The 24,861-nt window shown below is 41.1% G+C and overlaps 1 protein-coding gene across 4 annotated transcripts in view; it reads right to left on the bottom strand.

Annotated features, from left to right (window-relative positions):
• The window catches only part of LRGUK (leucine rich repeats and guanylate kinase domain containing), an 82,034-nt gene that overhangs the window by 22,671 nt on the left and 34,502 nt on the right, over positions 1–24,861 (bottom strand). For 2 of the 4 annotated variants that reach the window (XM_038402847.2, XM_038402857.2), the window contains exons 11-16: positions 20,751–20,870; positions 11,342–11,438; positions 10,042–10,155; positions 6,312–6,513; positions 4,948–5,061; positions 759–916 (exon numbers count right to left, since the gene is read on the bottom strand). In XM_038402847.2, coding sequence (XP_038258775.2) covers positions 759–916; positions 4,948–5,061; positions 6,312–6,513; positions 10,042–10,155; positions 11,342–11,438; positions 20,751–20,870 — 805 coding nt within the window. Of the gene's footprint in view, positions 1–758; positions 917–4,947; positions 5,062–5,714; positions 5,859–6,311; positions 6,514–10,041; positions 10,156–11,341; positions 11,439–20,750; positions 20,871–24,861 lie in introns of all 4 variants that reach the window. The other 2 variants (XM_038402838.2, XM_043499200.1) reach the window with 2 other exon arrangements.

Genomic DNA, 24,861 nt, shown 5'->3' with positions numbered 1-24,861 from the left:
GATTTCAGTGGGAGCAGAATCGGGTTCAAAGCTCTTGATGTCCTGTTCGACAATTTCCTTGCATCTCATGGCAGCATATCCATTATTTATCCTGAATTTGGATTGTTTCCATGCATTCTTGGAGAAGTGATAGCAGACGACAGAACGAGGAGTAATGGTCTCAAGTTGCAATGGGGGAGGTTTAGATTGGATATTAGGAAAAACTTTTTCACTAAGAGGGTGGTGAAACACTGGAATGCGTTACCTAGGGAGGTGGTAGAATCTCCTTCCTTAGAGGTTTTTAAGGTCAGGCTTGACAAAGCCCTGGCTAGGATGATTTAACTGGGACTTGGTCCTGCTTTGAGCAGGGGGTTGGACTAGATGACCTTCTGGGGTCCCTTCCAACCCTGATATTCTATGATTCTATGATTCTAAGTATATAGGAGCTGATCCTCATCCAACTTAAACCACATAAATCAGAAGCAACTCCAACAGAATCAATGAAGTTACTCTGGTGTAAAACTGGTCGGAAAAGATTAAGCCCACAGTTCCCTACCCCATCTCCTCCTCAGATGATGATGCTCATGACATTTTCTTTCAGCTACCTTTGGTACATTTAATTCTGGGCATTCCATTCTGGGAAAATATTGACAAACTGGAAGGAGTTCAGAGAACAGCAGTAAAAATGATATGGGAGCTGGAGGGACTGACAAAAGCATAAACATCCTACTCATAGGTTAGCATTCTATATGTTTAAAGTTAGAGCATTTTCCCCTTACCACTGGCGTTTTTTGTGTGGCAAGTTTGGCTGAGATTCTAACAGAGTAGTTTCTGGCTGAAGAGTCCGAAAATTCATTGATGTCAGAAGACTGGGCAATTCTAACGGTCCCTCCACTGGTTAAAGCTTTGTGATCTCCAAAAGACAGTGAGTTGGAATCTAGTAGGGAACAGGTATTGTTATTATTGCAACAAAACCCTTAATGTAAACTCTGTTTACAAGAAGTTGAAATCCTGTTGAAGAAACTCCATGTCTGCAGTTGCAGAATAACCAGGTATCTTTTCACACTGTTCTGGGTTTGCAAGTGGTAAGAATGAAAGTTAAAAAGATAATAAGATACTCAGTTCTAAGAAATAGATGCTAGGGAATGGAATAAAAATACTTAGCACTTTTTGTAATTTGTAAAACACTTTACAAATATTAACCAATTCATCCTCAAAATACCTAGGGAAGTGTAGGCTCCCAAAAATACTCAAAACAGAAACCACTGAGGGACACTGATAGCGTATGGCATGTTGCTTTGCTTAATTTTATTTGCCTGAGGTGCTAGCTATTAAACATTGTTACCACTGTTAAGCTGTTTAAAGGCTATGTTTGACCTACCTCACAGCCAGGGAATTTGAATCGCTTGCCCTTCCTTCTGTCAGAATCACTTGCACCTGAATTTTTGTGCACACAATTCACCTCTGGGTGCAAACATAAGTACTTGCACCTCTACCTGATTTACAGGTAGTCAGAAATGCAACTAAACCAGATTGCTGGACATATAACTAACTCACTTTTTTCAAGCAAAATTTGAGGGTGCAAAACTACAGCCACAAATAAGGAGGCTGGGCTTCAGTTTAGCTAACAAATTACCCCTAAATATCAATTTAAAATATAAAGAAAACCCTAACGAATATTTATATTATGGCAGTGTTTGGAAAACCCAATCAGGAGAAAGGCTCCATTGTAGTAGGTGCTGTACAAAAGTAGTTCTCTCAAAGTACCTACAATCTAAAGAGAAGAGTAATAAATGAAGGGTGGAGGAGAAGGAGGCAATCAAATACATACAATCTTACACACACATATTCTTATTTTGTGTATGTTTGGTTTTGTAATTATGTAATAAATGCCAACTTTCCCCAAATGTCCCTCAGCCTAGCCAGCTCAAGTTGCTGATATGCATATGCTGGAATTTCTAGTGATTAGAACAAGGGAGTTATGGCTCCTGAGTTCTATTCCAGGTGCTTCAAATGATTAACTGAGCCTGATTTACAGACATGCTGAGCACCCACCACTCCCACCAACTTCAATGGGAATTCTGAGTGCTCAGCACCACTGATAATCAGCTACAGCCCCAATGTCCCATCTGTGAAATGTTGTGAAGTATGTATTACTATCCAGAGTGTTGTGAGGCTTACTTAATAGTTATAAAGCACCAACATCTTGAATGAAAGCTGCTATGTATGCGCAAAGCATTATCATCATATGAGTATGGTAATTTCTTCTATAAAAAGGTTTCAGAGTAGGAGCCGTATTAGTCTGTATTCATGAAATACAGGCTCATGAAAGCTTATGCTCAAATAAATTTGTTAGTCTCTAAGGTGCCACAAGTACTCCTTTTCTTCTATAAAAAGTGTTTCAAAAGAAGAGCGTATTGATTTCTCCCAGTGTCTTTATTCTGTACATGAACAAAAGATCTCAAATGGCAGCTCATTAAAAAAAGAATTAACAACCTATCATAATATCAGAGAACCAATCTTCTCCATTCTACTCTCTTACTAAAAATGTCCAAAATAAAGTCAACCTTGAGGCAAATTCTTTAAAATGAATAATTTCACATAGTCCATAAGAAGAGACACTCTCTCCAGAACTAAGATAGTTAAATTTATTTAAACTCCTATAAATGAAGCTCTAAGTGAATTTAACGATGCATAGTCAATTTGAAAGTTATTTTATGGACAGCAAAATTACCAAAATCCAGTACTATTAATGGAATTTCTGTGGTTAGCAACAAAGTACAAATTGACAATTCCAAAACGTGAAAGAACATTAAGATTTTGTTAAAGCAATGTCAAGTGCTTTATATTATAATTAGATAAGATTCTCTTCTGTCTGTAATCCTTCCACTTTGCGCTCCCTCCTGTGCCAGAAAGTTCTAGTTCCTAGTGAAGCGGTTCTCAAACTGTGGGTTGGGACCCCATTTTAATAGGGTCACCAGGGCTGGCTTAGACTTGCTGGGGCCCAGGGCTGAAGCCTAAACCTGAGCGCTTGAGCCCTTGGCAGTGGGGCTCAGGTTACAGGCCCCCTGCCTGAAGCTGAAGCCATTAGGCTTCAGCTTTGCCCTCCCACCCCCAACCTCCACCACCTGGGGCAGTGGGGCTCGGACAGGCCCAGGCTTCTGTTCCCCTTCCTGGGGTCGTGTAGTAATTTTTGTTGTCAGAAGGGGGTCATGGTGCAATGAAGTTTGAGAACACCTGCCCTAGTGTTTTAGCAGAAAATAACTAAGAGCAAGATTGCAAGAACAAGATATAGCATACATGGTAACCTGCTTCTCCAAAATCCAGTCAGCCCCACAAGCCTTCTCTAGCCTCAAACAAACACTGGCACTTCTAGAAGTGAAAATTAAGACAGTCCAGATTTAGATTAAATTTACTGGTTTCTTTAGAAAACTACCTGTCATGGTAGTATCTGTTACAACCCATGTTGAGGCTTTTCATTCCCCACAGAGTAATCAACATTTATTAATTCTTTCAGGATATGAAACCACTTGACCTGAAAAAGTGATGAATTTTACACTATCTGTCATGAACATTTTTGTGCCAGTCTTACGCTCTCTTCAGATTCTCTTATCTGCAACCTTGCGAGCCATGCAGAAAGTCACGACTATTGGCTCTTCCCCTGTTTAGGAAAACAGTCACCCTCCTTCAGCACTGGATCTAAAGTAACCTATGAACTGTGGAAGCTCTTGGAGAAAAGAGCTATCATAAACAAGTTTCTTGTCTCCCTTATTACACAACTCTCTGTCAAGAAACTCTCTCTGTCTCCCCTTCCTCGTTCCCACTGGGGGCTCTATTAACTACAGGAGTGTATAGTCCAAATAGAGGCAACAGAATGGAATCTAGGGCCAGAATAAGGATGGATTTCTTAAATAATTTACTTGGCATTAGGGAGAAGCATGGCTCACCATTAAGCATGTCTTCACCACAGAGTTAGCCCAGGAGTCTCCCCTAAGGCTCCTGCTGTCCACACATCTGAATTTAGTGGTGCTTTACACCTGAGCTAGCTGGCCCAGCTGGGGGTATGGGTGAGAGCCTGGGTTCCACTTTCACTGAGGCTGGTACAACACCCACTTTGCAGTGAGAATGCGGGCTATATCACTCGAGTGCTGATAGTCCTGCGGTGCTTTCCCACCATTCCCCCGTGAGTCCAAAACGATAGACAAGTTCTCCCACAATGTACTGCGAAAGACTCCTAAAGAGGCTTAGTTTATTGCAGCACAAAGAATGATGGGATATGCCCCCAAAGCCCTAGCGACACACATAAAAGCGTGCAGCACCACTGAGGACAAAGTAACTCAGATGTGGCTGTGCCGTGTGGCTGTACCCTGGCTAGGTTAACCCAGGTGTCAATCACCCAGGCTAACTCAGCACTAAGGAATTATTATTAAAAGGAGATGGGGATTATTGGCCAATGGCAAGAGGGATCCTGATTTGGAGAGACCCCATTCATATCCCCGGTCACCCTGAGGCCAGGGGGAATGAAAGAGCTCGGCCTCAGAGCTCCATTTCTTTTTTCTCATTAGTCTGATAGTCACAAAGATGGCAGCCAAGGAGACATGTTTTGTGTTGTGAATCTCCCTTAAAAACCTTCCCTGATGAGTGGATATCTATCCGCTAGGGAGTAACCTGCCTCCATATAACATTAGGGTAACACAATGCGCTCTTCCCAAGTCAGTTGCCATATAAAGTAACTGTAAGTAACTGGAAGGAGCAGCATCACAGACTCGGTTCCTTGGAGAGGGGCAGTCAGGGAGGCACATTACTCAGTGGGAGGCCTGCAGAGTTTTCACAGGCCAGTAATCATGGAGGCCACCTCTTTCACAGATAGGGCACAAAAGTTTCTAATTAACAAGTAATTAGTAACAGTTTCCTAATAAAGTTGGTGTTAGTTCCTGACTGGCACAGTTGGAAAGTCGTGTACAGTACCTGTGACTGCTTTGTTGTCCAAGATGCGACTGCTGTCCAAATCTGAAGGCTGTACTATACCTAGGTATTCCTTTATGAGGAGACTCAGCTGGGTGTATGCCTCATCGTAATCATCTACAGGAAACAGTTGCACATTTTCAAGGAGGGAGGGAAAGGATGTATGATAAAAGAACAGCCATGCACCAGCATGAAATTATAACATAACAGAAGTCAGAGATGAAAATGTCCTGTTAGCTCACCCAACCTATCTCTTTACCAGTTTGGTCTTCTTCTCCACAATACATTCTCTGGTAAATGTATTCCCAATCTAGCTGTAAATGTTCCTCAAGTGATGAGGTGAAACCTCATCACTTGAGGAACTTCCCTTGGGAGAATAATCCACAGCCTACTACTGTGAAGAAGCATTTCCTAAATTCAGCTACATTCTAAATTCCTATAAGTCAGCCTAAATGGTCTCCTCCTCAATTTCATTTTATTTATTGCCTTTTATTTCTTCTGTTTTAGACTAAAAATATAAGGCTGCCTATCCCTGGCTTCAGGTGCCCTCAACAATAGTTAAAAATATAATTGTAATAATTCACAAGGCTAGCTATTTCATCTAAACCCTAGACCCAAATCCACCGCAGCAATGGCCAGTCAAAAAAAAATAATAAACTAGGAAAAATCTCCTGTCCCACTACTTGCTACCCTCCCTCATGATTTTCTCTCACTCCCTAAACAACAGGGAGAAAACATTTGAGAAAGATCAACAGAGTCAATTATTTTACCCAAAGAGGTGATCAAGTTTCTAAGTAGAAGGGTCCTCACAGAGAAGGCCCTTGCAGCAGCTCCTCTCTTTATGCCCCTGCGGACCTCAACGGTGGCAGTGTGGCACAGGATAAAAGGCAGCCAGACCTCAGGCCATTTAGGGCCTAACAGGACAAAAACAACACACTGAACTCCATTCAGAAACCAACAGACAATTAGGCCCAGATCCTCAAAGGATCTGAATACCTTTGAGGATCTGGGTCTTAGGGCAGATCAAGGAACTTCACTGTAACAGCCTCATGAAAGACACTGCATAACAAATGTGCAGCTGAATTCTACACCAGGTTCAGTTTCTTGATGGATTTAAGATGTAGCTAGCACATAATGCAGTAATTCAATCTTGAGGTGATAAAGATACAAATCTGCAGTTCTTTATGTCCTCTGGATAAGAACTAGCTGGGTTCCATTTCTGGCAGACTCAAACCAGCTACTCTGAGCATCAATTTGCCTTCCCTAGTTTTTATTTCAGAGATGACTTTATCTGCATGGCAGTTTGGGGGCATCCGTTGCCATCACCCTGAGTAATCAGATTCTTGGTACAAAAGAGATTAACTCACCCGTGTTAATTACCGCATCAAAGTATCCTGGAAAATCCTGATTTATTTTGATATACATGTCCACTCTGGAGACTGCAGTTTCAATCTCTGGCCTGCTAAACAGCCCCTTTCTCCGCAGATGTCTCTCATATTTTTCTTTGTTCATTGGTACTAACAGGATATATCGAGGTTCAAAGTAGGTATTTTTCAAACTTTGCACACCCTTTAAGATGAGACAGAAAGCACCCAATAATGTTTTATTCCTGAAACTCAGTGACTACTTACTGACATGCTGTGCTCATGATGACCCCTTACTTATTACAAACCATCATATTTAGCAATGTCGGTAAGTTATTTAAGTCTATGGTCTTCAAAATCTGGCACCGAATTCATCTTGAAGTGAGTGAATACAGCTCCCAGGAACCCTACAGTTCACTGGTGATTTAAAGCACCTTGCTTTCATATACCTGCCTAGTAAATGTTTTTCCTGTTAGGCCCTATCCTTTCTCCCCCCTTATTTTGCATGTCAGAAGTCCTACTACTGTATTTCTTACAACCATTTTCTGACCAATTTACACCCCACGTCACTTTCACCACCACTGAATTTGGCCCTTTCATTTTTACAATGAACAACATCAGAATCTTCTTCTCAATCAGAATGTCTTTCTAACTGATGCTGAGCAGCCTGATAACTTTTGGAAAATGAGGGTTTATTAAACCACAGTAGTTTATGATGGTAAGCGAACTGATTTTGAATTTTTGACATCATCCCTTGTACCAAACCATGATATTCTGAGAAAAGGGGAAGTCTACATCTGCACTAAACATACCTGAATAGCATAAAGAAATAAAAAATACAGTATGTAACATTTATACAGGAACCTAAAGCACTTGGCACAGATCAACTTGCTTCTCTATTTAAGTCCAAATTCTGCATATGTGGCTGTATAATGGTGAGGGGAGAAAGGCTAATATGTAAGGGCCAGACAAAACTGCAGCTGTCTGCTCTGGGTAGCATATGGGCTGCTCCATCCTGACTTCCCCCACAACCATCTGGGATATACAAATGCCCAAAGGCAAAGGAGAGAAGACAGAGCTATATAGTTCCATCCCATCCAATCTAGGGCTAGGCCTAATCAGCAAAAATGAGTCCTGAGTGAGTACCTTAGGCCTCCAATCCTATAAAACATGAACATGCTTAACTTCAAGCATGAAAACAGTCCTACTGACTTCAATGATGCTGTTCAAGTACAAAAGCATTTGCGGGATGAGGGTCTTACCTACACTTAGGGCAGGTCTACATTACAAGCTTGGTTTGGTGCAGCTGCACTGATGCAGCTGCACAGTTGTAGTGTTTCTGCTGAAGACGCTCTCTCCTGACAGCATCATAATTTTCAGCACCCAGCCAACATACCGCTGGGTTGAGGTGGGTATAAGTGTGTCGCTCAGGAGTGTGGATTTTTCACACCCCTGAGTAACCTAGTTATACCAAAGTAGGCATATAACGTAGACCTGGCCTTACTTACATGTGCCCCTGAAGAATAGGATTGAAACTTAAATTGTATGCTTAATGTGCACATGCAGCCACTGCAACTTTATGTTCAAACGGGGTAACTGTAAGTGAATGCACCATCGGCCACGTAAACAAGAGATGGGACCTGAAAGTGCCCTGGAACATCTCCCCTCACTGTGTTACAGAATGCAACAGGAACTTCACTGATTAGAAATATAGTTACTACAAAGGGGACAAATCCCACCTCCTAACAGTGCAGAGGTAGTAGATTAAAGGGTATTAAATGGCTCAAATTTTTAGCCTCAGCTCATGAACCATAATTAAAATGTTCTTTTAATAGGCATGAATCACTTTTGTTAGGGGCTTAGGAGATGATAATGAACTTGAAGCCTTTCTGTTTCAGATGCATAATTCCCCATTATGGTTTGTCATCAACAGGTAGAAGCCACAGCAATGCAGACTGCTGCATAATTATTACACGCTTTAGAACTCTGGCACCAGAGGCATTTCTTAACTAACTGTTCATGATATTGCTGTTGATAATATCCAATAAAGACACAGTAACGTCCCTATTCATATACAGGCCCTAACTTCTTCATCATTTAGTACTGCACCTATTTTGAGAAGCATTCAAGCTTTATGAGGCACATCCCACTGTATCACGTCCAGTTTGTCTTCACTTGTGAATTTAGGGTCCTAGCCTGTGAGAAGTTGAGCATCCTCAATGTCTGTTAAAGTCAACGGGAGTTGAATATGCTAATACCTCAAAATAGGCACTCAGATTGCAAGATCAGACCATTTAATTGTTGGCCCTTTGATACAGAGCTATCGCCATACAGTGTCTTGTACATTTCTGGCAATATATAAATGATTAATAATAATGCACATAAACTACTCCCACTGAATCTTGTAGGCACCTAAACTTACTCGGCACCTACGTTTTTGCAATAAAAAGTTCCCTAGGCACCAATGTTTCTGTCTCTGTGCACGTGCACTGCTGCCTCCCCCAATCCCAGAGCAATCTACAAACCAGGAAAAGAAAGATGTTTGGCTGCCTAACCACAGGCGGGGCCTGATCCGGTAGGTGTGCTCAGAGGCAGCTTACCAAATTGGGCCCCTCAGGCAAATTGACACAAAACCACCAGAGAGGGCATAACTTTTATCCCAGTGCTTAGAGTACTCATCTGGGAGATGCCTGGTTCAAGTCCTTCCTCCACCAGAAGGGATTTGAACTGAGATCTACCACCTCTCAGGTGAGAGTTCTAACCACTGAGTTATGGGGTATTCTGTTGTGGGGCTCCCTCAATCTCTCCTGTTGAAGCTGTTTTACTGTGGATCAATAATTAAAGAGTCATGTGGGCCAGAGAGAGAGAGCGTGAGCGAGCACAAGCATGAGACTGACTCTATAGCCCAGTGGTTAGAGCACTCACCCAGGCTCCACTCAACCTACTCCAATGACTCTTAGTTATTTATTCACAGTGGAAAAACTTCAACAAGAGAGAATGAGGGAGCCCCATAACAGAATATCCCATAGCCCAGTGGTTACAGCCGTTACCTGAGAAGTGATGGATCTCAGTTCAAACCCACCTGGGAGGGACAACTTGAACCAGGCATCTCCCACATCCCAGATGAGTACCCTAACCACTGGGCTACAAGTTATAAGGGAGGGGTATCCCATCTGTGATTTACTAGCAGAGATGGTACCTCCCTGCAGCCTGAACTTAGACACCTATCTCCTTGGGGGACTTAGCATACATCCCTCTGGTCATCTTCCTCTGGCTAGCTTAGGTGTCTCCCTGCCTGGCATGCTAGCTTTTGTGAATAGCATTCTAAGGCCCCTATCTCTCCCCATTCATTGTATGGGGAGCCTAGGCACCTAACTCAGGGTTCATGAATTGCAGTATGTTTCTATGATTTTCTAGACTCCCAAAAGTTGGGGGTTTTGATGCTCAGCTTAGCAACATCTAACTCCTTTTGTGCATCCAGGCCCAGTAACCTGGTCACTCAGAAAGTCTGGAGCAGAGCAGGGAATTGAACCTGGGTCTCCCAAATCCTAACTTAGTGCCCTGACCACTACATCATCCTTTCTCTCACATGAGAGGAATTCTCATAATGAGAATTATTTAATTAGAGCAGAAACTGCAAAGGTAAATGATATTCTTTTGGATTGATAATGGACACATTTCCATGTTTTGTTTTTCGACGATGTTATAATGGTTAAGTAATAGTAACGCTTACCTCTATTTCCAGATGAACACAGCTTGCCAGTCCCTCTCTGGCAATGGATTCTACAGTATCTCTTCCTAATCCATAGTAGTGGCTGCTATATTTATAGGTTGCAATAAATTTCCCCTGAAATTAAAATGATGATGTGTTATGACAATGGAAAGACTGTAATGAAAACAACTTTCCTACAGAAGCACAGTAAAAATGATTGTTCTAGACTTGGTTACCATTAGTATACAGCTCCACAAAGCTTAAATCATCATAACAAGGCCACCTGGGGTGCAAAACTTGCAGAGAGCAGCAAAGAACAGGCCTCAAGGGTGGAGGCTGTACATTGTTTGGGAATAATAAAACATCAGCTCATTGAAAACAAGCAGCTGATGGGTTACAACTTTACATTGGTTATTCATTCACCCTGCAAAGAAGCACAAGATCTAAAGCAAGGGGCATCTTCCTTTGACAGTGCATCAAAATGAATGGCAGCACCGGATAAAAGAGAAGATACCAAAGAGGAAAGTGGGTACACAAAGCAAACCTGCAAGGAGAACATATACTTGGGAAGCAAATTTCAACAGTGAAACTTGGCAAAAAAAAAACTTTGGTGCTCAGTAGTTTGTGTCCAAAGATAGTCTTTGGAAATTAAACCACACTGTCATTGAGAAGTAAACACTAAACATCAGCTAAATGGCATATAAATGTGTAGGCCTTGTGTATCTACCAATAAAGTACTATAATTGGGCTTTTTGCGCCCAAACTGCATTGGGAGTACAGATATGAACCAGAAGCAGTAGCTGGAGACATTCTGTCTATAGAGAGAAGAGAAGCAGGTACAATGTCTCCAGGGACAATCTGCTACCTTTTAAATCCTGTGCTCCCCATAGGGCTCCTAGAACATTGAGAAACATGGCAGGATCATATCCACAAGCCTCCTTTTGGCTTTCTAGCACCCCTATCCTCCCCACCCCCCTAACACACACACACACACACACACTATTCACATATGCAAATTACCTTTTATTAATACAATTAATTACAATAGTACCTAAAGACTCCAACTGATCTATGTGCCCCATTGTAAAAGGTACTGTAGCTAAACACAGTAAGAGACAGTCTAGCTGACCATTTGCACAAATAAATACCCGATTTGCACATGAAACTGTGCTTACTGGACATGCATATTAGTCATGTAATTGTGCACACATCTTATTTTTTCAGAAATCAGGCCTTTAGAGACTTTTTTGTTTCAGTGAGATCTAGTGAACTCACTGATACTACAGGATTAGGCCTACCAAGACACAAGTCCAATTCTTACCATGTTCAACATATTGTCAAACACCTCCTGAGAAATGAAGTAGTAATCAAGTCTGTTGTCTTCTCCGAAGTAAGATGCCCTCGTGGTGTGACAGGGGCTGGAAGAGATATGGTATGTTAAAGGAACCACCAGTTTTCAATCATTTAAGAAGCTGGTAGTGGAGGAGAAGGAGGGAAGAGCACTAGAAATCATTTTATTTTAAACAGAGAAGAAATATGAGGACTATAAAGAGGTGCAAAATCATACCACTAATGCTGCATATTTGAAAGACTAACCTATAAATACAAAAAAACTGTATTAATATAACATTACATTTGGGCTATAAATCCAAACACACAGGACTGTCTGAGTGGAAGCTGTCACAGCACTGTTAAGTAGGGAAGTGATAAATTTATCCCCCCTGCCCCCCCCACTTTGACGACTCCCGGCTGATAGATACGAATCTTAGATACAGGAGGGGTGGTGGGAGGCAGGTTGAGCAATTAATAGAAGTAGACGGAGGGACCAGTGGTGAGCTCCAGACCCAGCAGTAAGAGGGTATCAGTGCTGGAATCAATGAGGTTGGCTGGAAGTAGCGGGAGGTAAGGGAACTATTTCAAATGCACACCTCTATTTAAGGGCAACCATTTGAAGTATCTGACACATGAACTTTCTTTTGAGATGAAGGTCATACAAATATGAATCTGGCCAAATAGCTAAGTCTACATATGAAGAAATTTTAGTTTAAAGGCTCCAGTCCCTTCCTACACATTCTGTTTCACATAAGCACTAGCATATGGTCTTCAGTCATTCCTAACAGTGGGTCACATTCCTGAGAGGTGGTACTTTGCTAATAGTGTTTTTGTACCACAGGGCAAGCAGAACAAAAATGTTATGCATAGACTTACACTGACAATATTTTGTCTCCTTGACTTTTTGACTGCTCCATCGCAGACAAAACATAGGAAAAATTTTCACATCTAAATATACGGAGCCTGGCTGTGTTATTAAAACACTGATAATGGATTTTAACCAGTTTTGCAAAATAAAACTGGACAGACAGCTTGTTTGCTGAGCTTTGGGTCTTGAAGCCTCAAGCTGGAGATCACAGAATGAAAAAAAGCCATGTCACACTTAGGGGCAGCACTGTCTAGGTCTGGGAACTGTGAGTCTGGGCACCCAGATTTCATTCCCAAGTGTGACACAAACATGCTTTATTTGGTATGGGTATTGGGTAACTGATGAAAAATAGAATACTTGTGAGCCTGGTTCTCATTTATACTTAGGCCCTTTTACATTGCCAGAGTAGTGTAAAAGGACCCTACTGTGAGTGAGAATCAGACCCTTGTATGTCTATTACTTTCTATGCCAAAACCTATGTGAGTAGATGTACCATTTGCATTTAACTTTGAACTGCTTAGGTTTCTTTCCGTTCTCTTTTTTTGTCCCATAGGTGTGTCAGTGGACTCCTAATACCATAAACTAGTCAGCACCAAGCACAACAGGTTCCTGGTCCATGACTAAAGCTCCTAGGTGCTACAGTAATACAAATAAAAAACCCCTCCCAAAAACAAGGCCCTTCTTGTTTTTATTTCTTTTGAGTTTTGGTAATTAAGATGTTGTAAAACCTCTCGTTTCCCTGTAATTTTATTAATTTGATCATAGAAATCTAGGGCTGGAAGAGACCTTGAGAGGTCATCTAGTCCAATGGCTTTCAACCTTTTTTGGACAAGGACCCATTTGTAAACACTGGTAGCCAATCCCGACCCAATAAATAGCTTAAGTAGAAAACACACAAGTATTTTGGCCCCAAAATATTTTTTACCCACTACATGTAACAACAACAATAGTAATAAGTTAAAGAAGATCAACAGTCAAAGTTAAAGGCAGAAATCAACATCAACAGGAACAGTATAATAAATAGAACAGAACAGTATAATAAATCCTAGGTTCCATTTAATGAGAAACCCGAGTTTGCTGCCCTAGACAAATTAGAGGATTGGGCCAAAAGAAATCTGATGAGGTTCAACAAGGACAAGTGCAGAGTCCTGCACTTAGGATGGAAGAATCCCTTGCACCGCTACAGACTAGGGGCTGAATGGATAGGCAGCAGTTCTGCAGAAAAGGACCTAGGGGTTACAGTGGACAAGAAGCTGGATATGAGTCATCACTGTGCCCTTGTTGCCAAGAAGGCCAATGGCATTTTGAGATGTATAAGTAGGGGCACTGCCAGCAGATTGAGGGAGGTCATCGTTCCCCTCTATTCGATATTGGTGAGGCCTCATCTGGAGTACTGTGTCCAGTTTTGGGCCCCACACTACAAGAAGGATGTGGAAAAATTGGAAAACGTCCAGCGGAGGGCAACAAAAATGATTAGGGGACTGGAACACAGGACTTATGAGGAGAGGCTGAGGGAACTGGGATTGTTTAGTCTGCAGAAGAGAAGAATGAGGGGGGTTTTGATAGCTGCTTTCAGCTACCTGAAAGGGGGTTCAAAAGAGGATGGAACCAGACTGTTCTCAGTGGTAGCAGATGACAGAACGAGAAGTAATGGTCTCAAGTTGCAGTGGGGGAGGTTTAGGTTGGATATTAGGAAAAACTTTTTCACGAGGAGGGTGGTGAAACACTGGAATGCGTTACCTAGGGAAGTGCTGGAATCTCCTTCCTTAGAAGTTTTTAAGGTCAGGCTTGACAAAGCCCTGGCTGGGATGATTTAGTTGGGGATTGGTCCTGCTTTGAGCAGGGGGTTGGACTAGTTGACCTCCTGAGGTCCCTTCCAACCCTGATATTCTATGATTCTATGCTCTTTGATGCTCTTTATCAAAGTTTGGTGTAATTTTAGTCAGCACAATCCAAAGGTCATGTTCAACATCCAGTCTGCAAAAGGAAAAGGAGTACTTGTGGCACCTTAGAGACTAACAAATTTATTTGAGCATAAGCTTTTGTGAGCTACAGCTCACTTCATTGGATGCATCCGATGTAGTGAGCTGTAGCTCACGAAAGCTTATGATCTAATAAATTTGTTAGTCTCTAAGGTGCCACAAGTACTCCTTTTCTTTTTGTGAATACAGACTAACACGGCTGCTACTCTGAAACATCCAGTCTGTTTTTGCTTTTGTTCTTCAGTTGAGTCGGGGCAGAGAATTCAGTTTCTCACAAGTATGTTATACTGACAAGCAAAATGACTATAATAGCCTGGCAAGCAAGAGCAGGATATTCCAACAGCAGCACTGCACCAAAACTGGGGAAGGCTCATTTCAGTATATTTTCTCTGTAGAGTGCGATAACAAGATAACTCAACCAGCTGAGAGTCTTCCTCCATGGTAGACTAACATTTTCCAACACAACTCCAAATGGATCCTATACCCATTCTTTTCCCTTGAGTTCTTTGGTCTGGAAAGTAATTGCAGAATCTTTTGTGTAATTTAGTTAAATGATTACTGATTGTTTTCTTCAGTGCTTTCTGGGTAGCAGAATCTTTCCAATTTTTTGTTTCTAGACACTCATTTAGAAACCATGTCCATTCTTTCATTTGAAACAAGTTTGTTCACCAGAGAAAGATTTTTTTTGAATGCAAAAATTTTGTCAGTTTGCTCAAAGCGATTGTGCCCTCTTCCCTGTGAAGACGGAGTCAAATAATTTGGATAATCAAATATATCTGCCATATATGCAACATGAGGAAGCCATGTGTCGTTACTGAAGTGCTTTGCCGGTGAGATTTTTTTTTTCTCCAAAAAAAAGCTGCCAACTCACTTTTAAGTTCATGTACACGAGACAACACTTTGCTATGAGACAGCCAGCAAACCTCAGCATTGTAAAGCAGATGTATATGTGCACTGCCCATTTCCTGACAGAAAACTTGAAAGCATCGTGAATTCTTGGCATTTTGTTTGATGCAATTCACAATTCACAATTTTGACAGCATCTTTAAGAGAAGCTCAGGTACCATGTCTTTAGCTGATAATGCCTCCTGTGCAGGAAACAGTGGTTCCACATTGCATTGGGTTCTTTCAAAAAGATTATCTGAACAACTTCTGAATGTTTCCCTATCATTGAAGCAGCTCCAACGGTTGTAACACCAATACACTTCGACCAGCTCTATCCCACCGATTCCAAGTAATCATCCAATGCAACAAATATATCAGCAAGCAGTAGCAGAAGTAGGCAAATCCACACTAAACAAGTACTGGATAAGGTAACAAGCCTTGTGGATGGGGGGGAAGCAGTAGAAGTGGTATATCTTGACTTTAGTAAGGCTTGTGATACTGTCTCACATCACCTTCTCATAAACAAACTAGGGAAATACAACCTAGATGGAGCTACTATAAAGGTGGGTGCAGAACTGGTTGGAAAACCATTCCCAGAGAGTAGTTATGAACGGTTCAAAGTCAAGCTGGAAGGGCATATCAAGTGGGGTCCTATAGGATCAGTTCTGGGTCTGTTCAATATCTTCATCCATGATTTAGATAATGTCATTGAGAGTACACTTATAAAGTTTGCAGACAATACCAAGCTGGGAGGGGTTGCAAGTGCTTTAGAGGATAGGTGTAAAACTCAAAATGATCTGGACAAACTGGAGAAATGGTCTGAAGTAAATAGGATGAAATTCAATAAGGACAAAGGCAAAATATTCCACTTAGGAAGGAACAATCAGTTCCACACATACAAAATGGAAAATGACTGCCTAGGAAAGGGTACTGCAGAAATGGATCTGGGGGTCATAGTGGATGACAAGTTAAATACGAGACAACAGTGTAGCACTGTTGCAAAAAAGCAAACATTGTTCTGGGATGTATTAGCAGGAGTGTTGTAAGCAAGACATGAGAAGTAATTCTTCCGCTCTACTCTGCACAGATAAGGCCTCAACTGGAATATTATGTCTAGTTCTGGGTGCCACATTTCAGGAAAGATGTGGACAAATTAGAGGAAGTCCAGAGAATAGCAACAAAAATGATTGAAGGTCTAGAAAAAAATACCTATGAGGGATGACTGAAAAAATTGGGTTTGTTTAGTCTAGAGAAGAGTAAACTGAGAAGGGACATGATAACAGTTTTCAAGTACATAAAAGGTTGTTACAAGGAAGAGGGAGAAAAATTGTTCTCCTTAGTCTCTGAGGATAGGACAAGAAGCAATGGGCTTAAATTGCAGCAAGATGGCTTAGGTTCGAGATTAGGAAAAACCTCCTAGCTGTCAGGGTGGTTAGGCACTGGAGCAAATAGCCTTGGGAGCTTGTGGAATCTCCATTATTGGGGATTTTTAAGAGCAGGATAGACAAACACCTGTCAGGGATGGTCTAGATAATACTTAGTCCTGCCTTGTGTGTAGGGGACTGGACTCTTGAGGTCCTTTCCCATCCTACGATTCTATGATTTTTGAAAATCACTTTCCCACATGTGCCTCACAAAAACCAGCAAGATATGTATCAAATCGCACTCTGTATCAGCCTGTAAACAGTCACATACTCAAAGACTATCAGTTGTTTGCAGTTTGAGGTCTTCTAAGATATCGCAGATTCTTCTCTGTATTGTATCACTGGAGAGAGGGATTGTTTTTAATTTTTTTTGCAGCCGACTCACCCAATAATTCATTGCACATGTCAATAGCAGAAGGTAAAATTAAACTTCTCAGCGACCGTGTGAGCTTTTTTACATATCACAATGCAGTGCGCAACAAGGTAAGAAGCATATGATGCTTGCTCCCAGATAGTAGATATACATTCAAATGTTTTTTGTGACATTTCCAAATCTTTCCTTTTTCGTTTAAAAAAATCAAGAGGTTTGTCTTTATAGCTAGAGTGCTTTGTCTAGAAATGCCTATGTAACTTTGATGGTTTTAGGCTTTCATTTGCTAACAGTTCAAGCAGATGACACACTGTGGCCTGTGTTCACCTTTCGGTCCTCAATAAATGAAAACCCCAATTTTAAGTAAACAGGGTCGTACCTATGATTATTTTTCTTCTCAGGCTGTGATGAATTCTTGCTATCACTTGTACTTGCAGTTGCAACAGAACAGGTTTACTGTTCTGTTTACCATTTCACTGACTAAAGACTCACATTGTGATTAAAATGCACACTCGTTACTGGAAGTTCTACATGGAACGCTCATTTCCCATAACTTCCCGCCTTGAATTCGATTGTCTAATTGATAAGGCTACAAATGGGTCACAGAGGTAATGGATTCCATGATTTTATGTGACCTCTGCGACTTCAGCCCTGGGTGGCAAGGCTCTGGGCTCTTGGCCCCCCATAGGATGGCTCCGGACAGCCACGACCCTTTCCTACATTATTGCGACCCACTTTTGGGTCACGACCCCGGGTTGAGAAACAGTGAACTAGTCCATCCCCCCATGCTGACGCAGGACCTTGACCATCCTTGAGAGGTTTGTCTAACCTGTACTTAAAAACCTCCAATGATGGGGATTCTACAACCTCCCTAGGTAACCTATTCCTTACTTAACTTATATTTGGAAAGTTTTTCCTAATATCTAACCTAAATCTCCCTTTCTGAAAACTAAGCCCAATACTTCTTGTCCTATGTTCAGTGGACACGGAGAACAATTGATCTCTGTCCTCTTTATAACAGCACTTAAAATATTTGAAAATGGTTATCAGGTCCCTCCTCAGTCTTCTTTTCTCAAGACTAAACATGCCTAGGTTGTTTTTAAACTTTTCCTCGTGAGTCAGACTTTCTAAACTTTTAATCATTTTTGTTGATTTTCTCTGGACTTTCTCCAATTTGTTCACATCTTTCTTAAAGTGTGGTGCCTAAAACTGAACACAGTACTCTAGCTGAGTCCTCACCAATGCTGAGCAGAGTAGGACAATTACTTCCTGGGTCTTACATACAACCCTCCTATTAATACACCCCTGAATAAATAAATAAATATCTAAGTCAAAGGGGAGAGATTTTTTTTTTCCCTGTACTGAGATCTTAGATTTAATGTGGAATAAATTCTTTTCTTTAATACAACTGAGTTATAAACCACTAAGAAATTAAGTTTATAATGCAGAGGCTGACAGATCCTTAACTGTAGCAGCACTAGCGTGTGCCACTATTTTATCAGTGAACTATGGCAAATGAGAACAGTGTGGTGCACATGGATCCTATAAAACTAACTTCAAAGGCTTGATTTTCTCAAAGATATTAGAAACGTATCCATCTTTAAAGGTCATTCCTGAGCACAAACCAGATGGTCTCAGTGTCCAATTTCATTTTATTTATTTTTTTGAAAGACTTTTATCCATTACAACTTTTTTAATTGCAAGGCCATGTTCACATTTGAACTGCCAGGATATCTTACATGAAATACATTTTTAATGAGTGGACTGTTTTAAATTTAAAACAGTAAGCCATAAAATTGCTGAAATCTCCACTGAATAATTAAAATACAACTTTGCTTTGTAGTTGAAATGTTCTGCTCTGTTAAAATTCTCTCTCTCCTTTTTTCTCATACATAAAACTTTTGAGGAATAATACATATAAAAAACAATGCTTTTGGAAATCAGACAGTGCTTGAAAATTCGGGCCAGTTTTCAATTAATTAGTTATAATTTCCAAGCTGGTCTCTCAAAGCACTCATTGTGCATGATTTTTCCAATCTTGTAACCATCACAGCTTTTCTGTCAAAAAGTTCTTTGGACTTGCTAGTCATGTGACTTAATCTAGCATTATAAAATATTACAAACACACAGCAGATCTTCACATTATAGGACTTGAGTTGAAGGCAGTGTCTATTATATAACATCACTGATACTCAGTCTAGGGTTCTGTGGTGCTGGGCATCCAAAGAACTAATTCCGCTTCTACATTGTCAGCTATTATATATGCACTTAAGGCTCTATTCTTATAACATATTATATTAGTACCCAGAGGCCCCATTGTGTTAGGTGCTGTACATATACATAGTAATGTATATAGATACATACATAGTCCCTGCCCTGAGGAACTTGTAGTTTAAAATAAGGCAAAATGGAACAAGTGCGTACCAGTAACACGTGGCTACGCAGATTACTGCAATGTGTACTATATAGCACTATCTTTGAAAGATAAAAGTTAGAGCTGGTGAAGAATGAAGGATGCCCATTTGCTTTGTCAGAATTAGCTACAAAAAGATCATTACACTGGTCCAGCTACCTTGAAATTTAGACTCTACAGCTGGTGAAGAATGGAGGATTCCCACTTTGTCAGCATTAGTCACAGAAAGCATATTGTAATAGTTCAGTAATTACAATGGCATCCTATTCGCTTCTGGATGCAATATGTAGGTGCCCTGTATAGATGCACCCTAACACTTTTGTAGTGGGGTGTGGCAGGCTGGCAGTTTCTTGTAATATCCTGAATGAACTTTACTGAATTAAGTTAAACCTTACAGAGTTAGTTTTAACATCTTTGGAGCTCATTGTATTAAAAATGCAATTGTGTATGTCTTATTGTTGAACTGTATGTATTTCCATGGGAAAGGTAAATAGGAGAAGAGCAGGGGGTGATTAGGCAAATTCACTCAGGTTGTAACATCTCCAGAAAAACTACCCCCGTGGCAAAGTATACATACATTATTTCCAACTGGATTCTCCAGAGACTGACAGATAAGGAAAGAATTTTTGGACAAATAGGCTGGTCTTAAACTGGCTCATGGCCTTCTTCCTGATTCAGAAAATGGACAGGACCCCTGGTCCATGGAGGGTCCCAATCCTCAGGGTAGGGATTGAAGGACTGGATCCTCCAGAATCCATGATAGGGTTGGGGTTATTTTGGCAAGCTTTTGGGATGCATGTAAGTTTTTTTATTGTTTTAGTATGTTTTCTCTGTAATGTTTTGTACCTTAAGACTAAAGTAGGCTTGACTAGGAAGTGCTGTGTGATAACATATCTGTTGACAATCACTCTGTTGTCTCTGAAGAGAAAGTAAGGAGGTGTCCTTGAGCAACCTGTCTGTGCTGGGAAATACACAGTGAAGGCAGGGAACTATGTAACCTGGGAATACCCTGGTCCAAAGGGAGAGGGACGCGGGCCTCCATCCAGAAAGAAAATAGCTGGGGAGCTGGAAGCCAAGAGTAGGTGCCCTTGCTGAACCTGAGGGGAAATACAAGTGCAGTTGCCCTGAACTGTGACACTGGGCACAGTAACATGAACTAAAGAAAAAGTTCAGATGAATGGATGGATGGACAGACAGATAAAAGGAGCAGTAAAAAGCTGCTGATTTTGCTTTGCAGTTCACTTTTAAAGGAATCTTGATAATTTATACAGCATATTAAAAAATAAGGAGATATTATATAAAGACTTCAAACAGCCTAGATCTAGTAGGAGACAGAACGCCTTGCAATGACCATTTAACAGTCTTCTGTAATATTTAACTTAAAAAAAAATAAAAAAGCAACAATTTGAGCCATGACTGCGCTCAATGGTCTCTTAAACTGATAGAGTAAATTTACCTGTATCTGAAGAAATTGTTGAACTGTCTGCAGATTCTGTGAGAAAGTTCCCGTTTTCCACAGGCCATGGGTCCAACTAATATTAACATGGGGTAGGGAGCATCAAGACTAGGCAAAGTGCTGCAAGGAGGAAAAACAAATAAGGCACTATTACACTTTCTACAATGGACACTTGTACTGGCATCATATAGGTCTTTGGGAACAGCATATCATCAAGGGAACTGATCTAATTTAATGTATGGGGGAGGGGGAGTGGGAAACCTATCTGGCTTCAAGACTGAGCTTGATAAATTTATGGAGGGGATGGCATGATGAGACTACCTTCAATGGCATGTAGTCGATCTGCGACGGCTAGCAACAACTGTCTCCAATGACCAGTGATGGGACACTAAATGGGGAGGGCTCTGAGTTACGACAGAGAATTCTTTCTCAGGTGTCTGGTTGATGGGTCTTGCCCACATGCTCAGGGTCTGACTGCCATATTTGGAGTCGGGAAGGAATTTTTCTCTGGATCAGATTGACAGAAACCCTTGGAGTTTTTCACCTTCCTCTTCAGCATGGAGCATGGCTCACTTGCAGGTTTAAACTAGTGTAAATGGTGTATTCTCTGTTACTTGAAGTCTTTAAACCATGATTTGAGGACTTCAGTAAATCAGCCAGAGGTTAGGGGTCTATTACAGGAGTAGGTGAGTGAGGTTCTGTGGTCTGCAACATTCAGGAGGTCAGACTAGATGATCATGATGTTACCTTCTGACCTTAAAATCTATGAGTCTATATTATTCATGTCATTCACCGCATAGACTAAGAAAGCAATGGAAAATCAAGTGTGTGCATTTATGCACAATTTAAACATGAAAAGAGCACAAAATATTTCATTAAAAAAATCCCATAGCATTTTTTGCAAAAAGAAGGATGTTAAATCTGGTGTATCCTGCTCAGATTGTAACTTGGATTTACCATCTTTTCTGAAATTCCCTCTGCAGTTACAGTTGCTGTTGACTGCTAAAGAGTTGCCCAGCTCCACCTCAGACATGGCAACATTTCAATGGTGGGATAATTGAGTCTTGACCATATTTAGGATCGATCCTGCAAACCTTTATAACTCTTGTGAAAGTAATCTCATTGACTTGAAGGGTTTGCAGGATCAAGGTGATAGTTTGTAAAGTGCTCTACAAATGGGATGAAAGACACTAAGGATTATGGGCCCAATCCTACGTAGCATGAAGCACCCTTAATTCCCACTGACCGAAGCACCCTGCAGGATAGGATGCAAAGTGTTTGTAAAAACACAGAGGCCTAACTTTAGGTGCCCATTTTTACAAAATCTTAGCCTAAATCCATATCAAGTGGCTTGATTTTCAGAATTGCTGAGCATTCAGCAGCTCCCTTTAAAGTCAATGGGCATTTGTGGGTGCTCTGCACTTTTGAAAGTGAGGCCTCTTATTAGGTGCCTATATATGGAGTGTAAATTTAGACATTTTGTTTTTGAAAATTTTACCGAGACGTTAAGATTATGTCATTTGATGTGACAAACACCAGCTGAAATAATTTTTTAAAACCCCACCTTTTTTTGAAACTAATAAACGGCTTGACCCATTTACATTTTCTTTTAAAGAAAACAGATCACATCTAGGTTCCAAACTTCAGACTAATATAATTTAAAATAGCTAAGTATAAATGCCCAAAACAGAGTGTAAAATGAAAACAGCAACGGAAGTAGATGATTCATCTATCTGAAGTAATGTTAGCTGCTGAGCATAAGTGAAGGGAAAAAATTAGATAATTCAGAGTAATGGCTTCTCTCCTGCATCAGCTCACACCAGCAAAACAGTTCCCTCTGTCTAGGTACTGATATAGTACCATACTCTCTTTGTGCCTCTAAAGCATTAATAAATTTAATCATCACAACACTCCTGTGAGGTAGAGATGTATTATCCTCACTTTACAGATGAGGAACAGAGACACAGATTAGATTTAAGTGACTTGCCCAAGGTCACAGAGGGATTCTGTGGCTAAACTGAGAACTGAACTGAGGTCACCTGCATCCCAGTCTAGTGCCCTGTTCTCTAGATCAGAGTTTCTCAATGACCGGTCTGTGGACTGGCACCAGTTCCTGAGATCTCCCTGACACAGTTTAGGAAGGCAGCAAGCCAATCCCTTGTATCAAAAAAGGTTGAGACACACTGCTCTAGACTACCCTTACACCCTTGGGTTAGGATGTCAGTAGAATCCCTCAGTAGAAGAAGAGGTTACTCACCTTGTGCAGTAACTGGAGTTCTTCAAGATGCCTTTCCCTATGGGTGCTCCACTTCAGGTACACATGGCCCTGCATCTTTAATCAGATTTTTTGGTAGCAGTGCCAATTTGGCCCACACACATGCCCTATACATCCTCATGCCCTGCACTGAGGCTACATAAGATTGCACAGTGAACGGCCCTCAGTTCCTTCCTCATTGCAAAGTCTCACAAGGGAGATTCCGAAGCTGAGGGGAAGGAGGGCAGGTAGTAGAGTATCCACACACATCTCAGAGAACTCCAGTTACTGCACAAGGTGAGTAACCTTCTTCTTCTTTAAGCAGTGTCCCTATGGGTGCTCCACTTCAGGTGACTCCTGAGCAGTATCCCCTTACAGAGGAGGGAGCTTTAGAGCAGAGTCCAGTACTGAAAAGAGAACTCCGTTGTGAACTGCAGCACCTATCTAACAGCATGAACCAGAAAATAAAGGTTAGAGAAAGTATGTACAGAGATTCATGTTGCAGCTCTGCAGATTTCATCATCTTTGGGACATTTGGAATGGCTTTGAGTAAAGCCAATGTGTAGACTCTGACCCTGTAGAATGTGCTATCACGCTAGGGGAAGGCTGAATGTCAGCCAAGTCATAACGAGCAATAATACACCCACAAATCCATCTTGAAAATCATTGCAATGGAGATTGTGGATCCCCTGGATCTGTTGAAATTCAGAAGGTATTTTAGGTTAAAAAAAAAAACACAACAAAACTTAGGAAGTGGTTGTAATGAGACCTTTTCATTGGAGAACATTGTACCTGGAAAGTCTGTCATTAAGGCCCCAGTTCCCTAACCCTCCAGGCAGAAGTGATAGCCACCACTCATGGTGCATAGTAGTCTAATTAGGCAATTAAGGGCAAGGTTCAAGTCCTAGATTGGAGTAGGGTCTCTAATTTTGGGGAAAAGATTCATTAGAGCTCTTAGAAATCTTGAGATAGGATAAGTGAAAACTGAAAAACCTTCTACTGATGAATGAAAGGCAGTTATAGCTTGCAAGTTAATTTTGATAGAGGTCATAGAAAGCCCTGATCTTTTCAATTCCAACAGGTAGTCTAGGACAATGGAAAGCGAAGAGCAGCAGGAGAAACTTATAGACAGGTACATTAAAGATTCATTTACTTTCAAAAATGAAAGAGATAATCTCATAGACTCCTTCCTGCTGTTTACCAATACCAGTTGTACATCTGATGAAGAAGACACTTACCCACAAAACCATTAAGGAGCCATGCTTGGAGCTGCAGAACATCCAGGTTGGGGTGAATTGTCTGACCGACATCCTGAGACATCTCACGGGGACTGGTCAGAAGCCACCAAGGTGGGTGAGAGGCAAGTTGGAGGAGGTAAGGATACCAGACTTGTCTAGGCCAGTTGGTACAATCAGAATGATTTTGGCCTTGTCCTCCTTGATCTTGTTGAAGACTTTCAAGAGCAACGGCATTGGTAGGTATTCATAAAGGAGACACTTCACCCATGAGATGAGGAAGACTTCTCTTGGTGATTGGGGATCAAGTCCCCCTCTCGAACAGAAACTGTTTCATTTTGCATTGGCTGCAGTGGCACAAAGATGGACTTCTAAACACCCTCAGGTTAGAAATATGTTGTGAAGAATCCAACTCCCATTTGTAACTCTGGAAGAAGCATCTTCTGAGGTTGTTGGTGGTGGTGTTCTGAATGCTCAGAAGATAAGTTGCTGTGATGAATATCCAGCTGGCTATGTGCCAATTCAAGAATTTCATCAATTCAGCACAGAGTGATGGGGAACATGCCCCATCCTGATGATTGATGTAGAACAGGAAGGCCACGTTGTCTGTCATAATCTTGAT

This window comes from Dermochelys coriacea, chromosome 1 (assembly GCF_009764565.3).
Source record: "Dermochelys coriacea isolate rDerCor1 chromosome 1, rDerCor1.pri.v4, whole genome shotgun sequence".
Classification (NCBI taxonomy): Eukaryota; Metazoa; Chordata; order Testudines; family Dermochelyidae; genus Dermochelys; species Dermochelys coriacea.
Note: the sequence above shows the minus strand (reverse complement) of the source record. Positions and strands in the feature narration are given on the sequence as shown.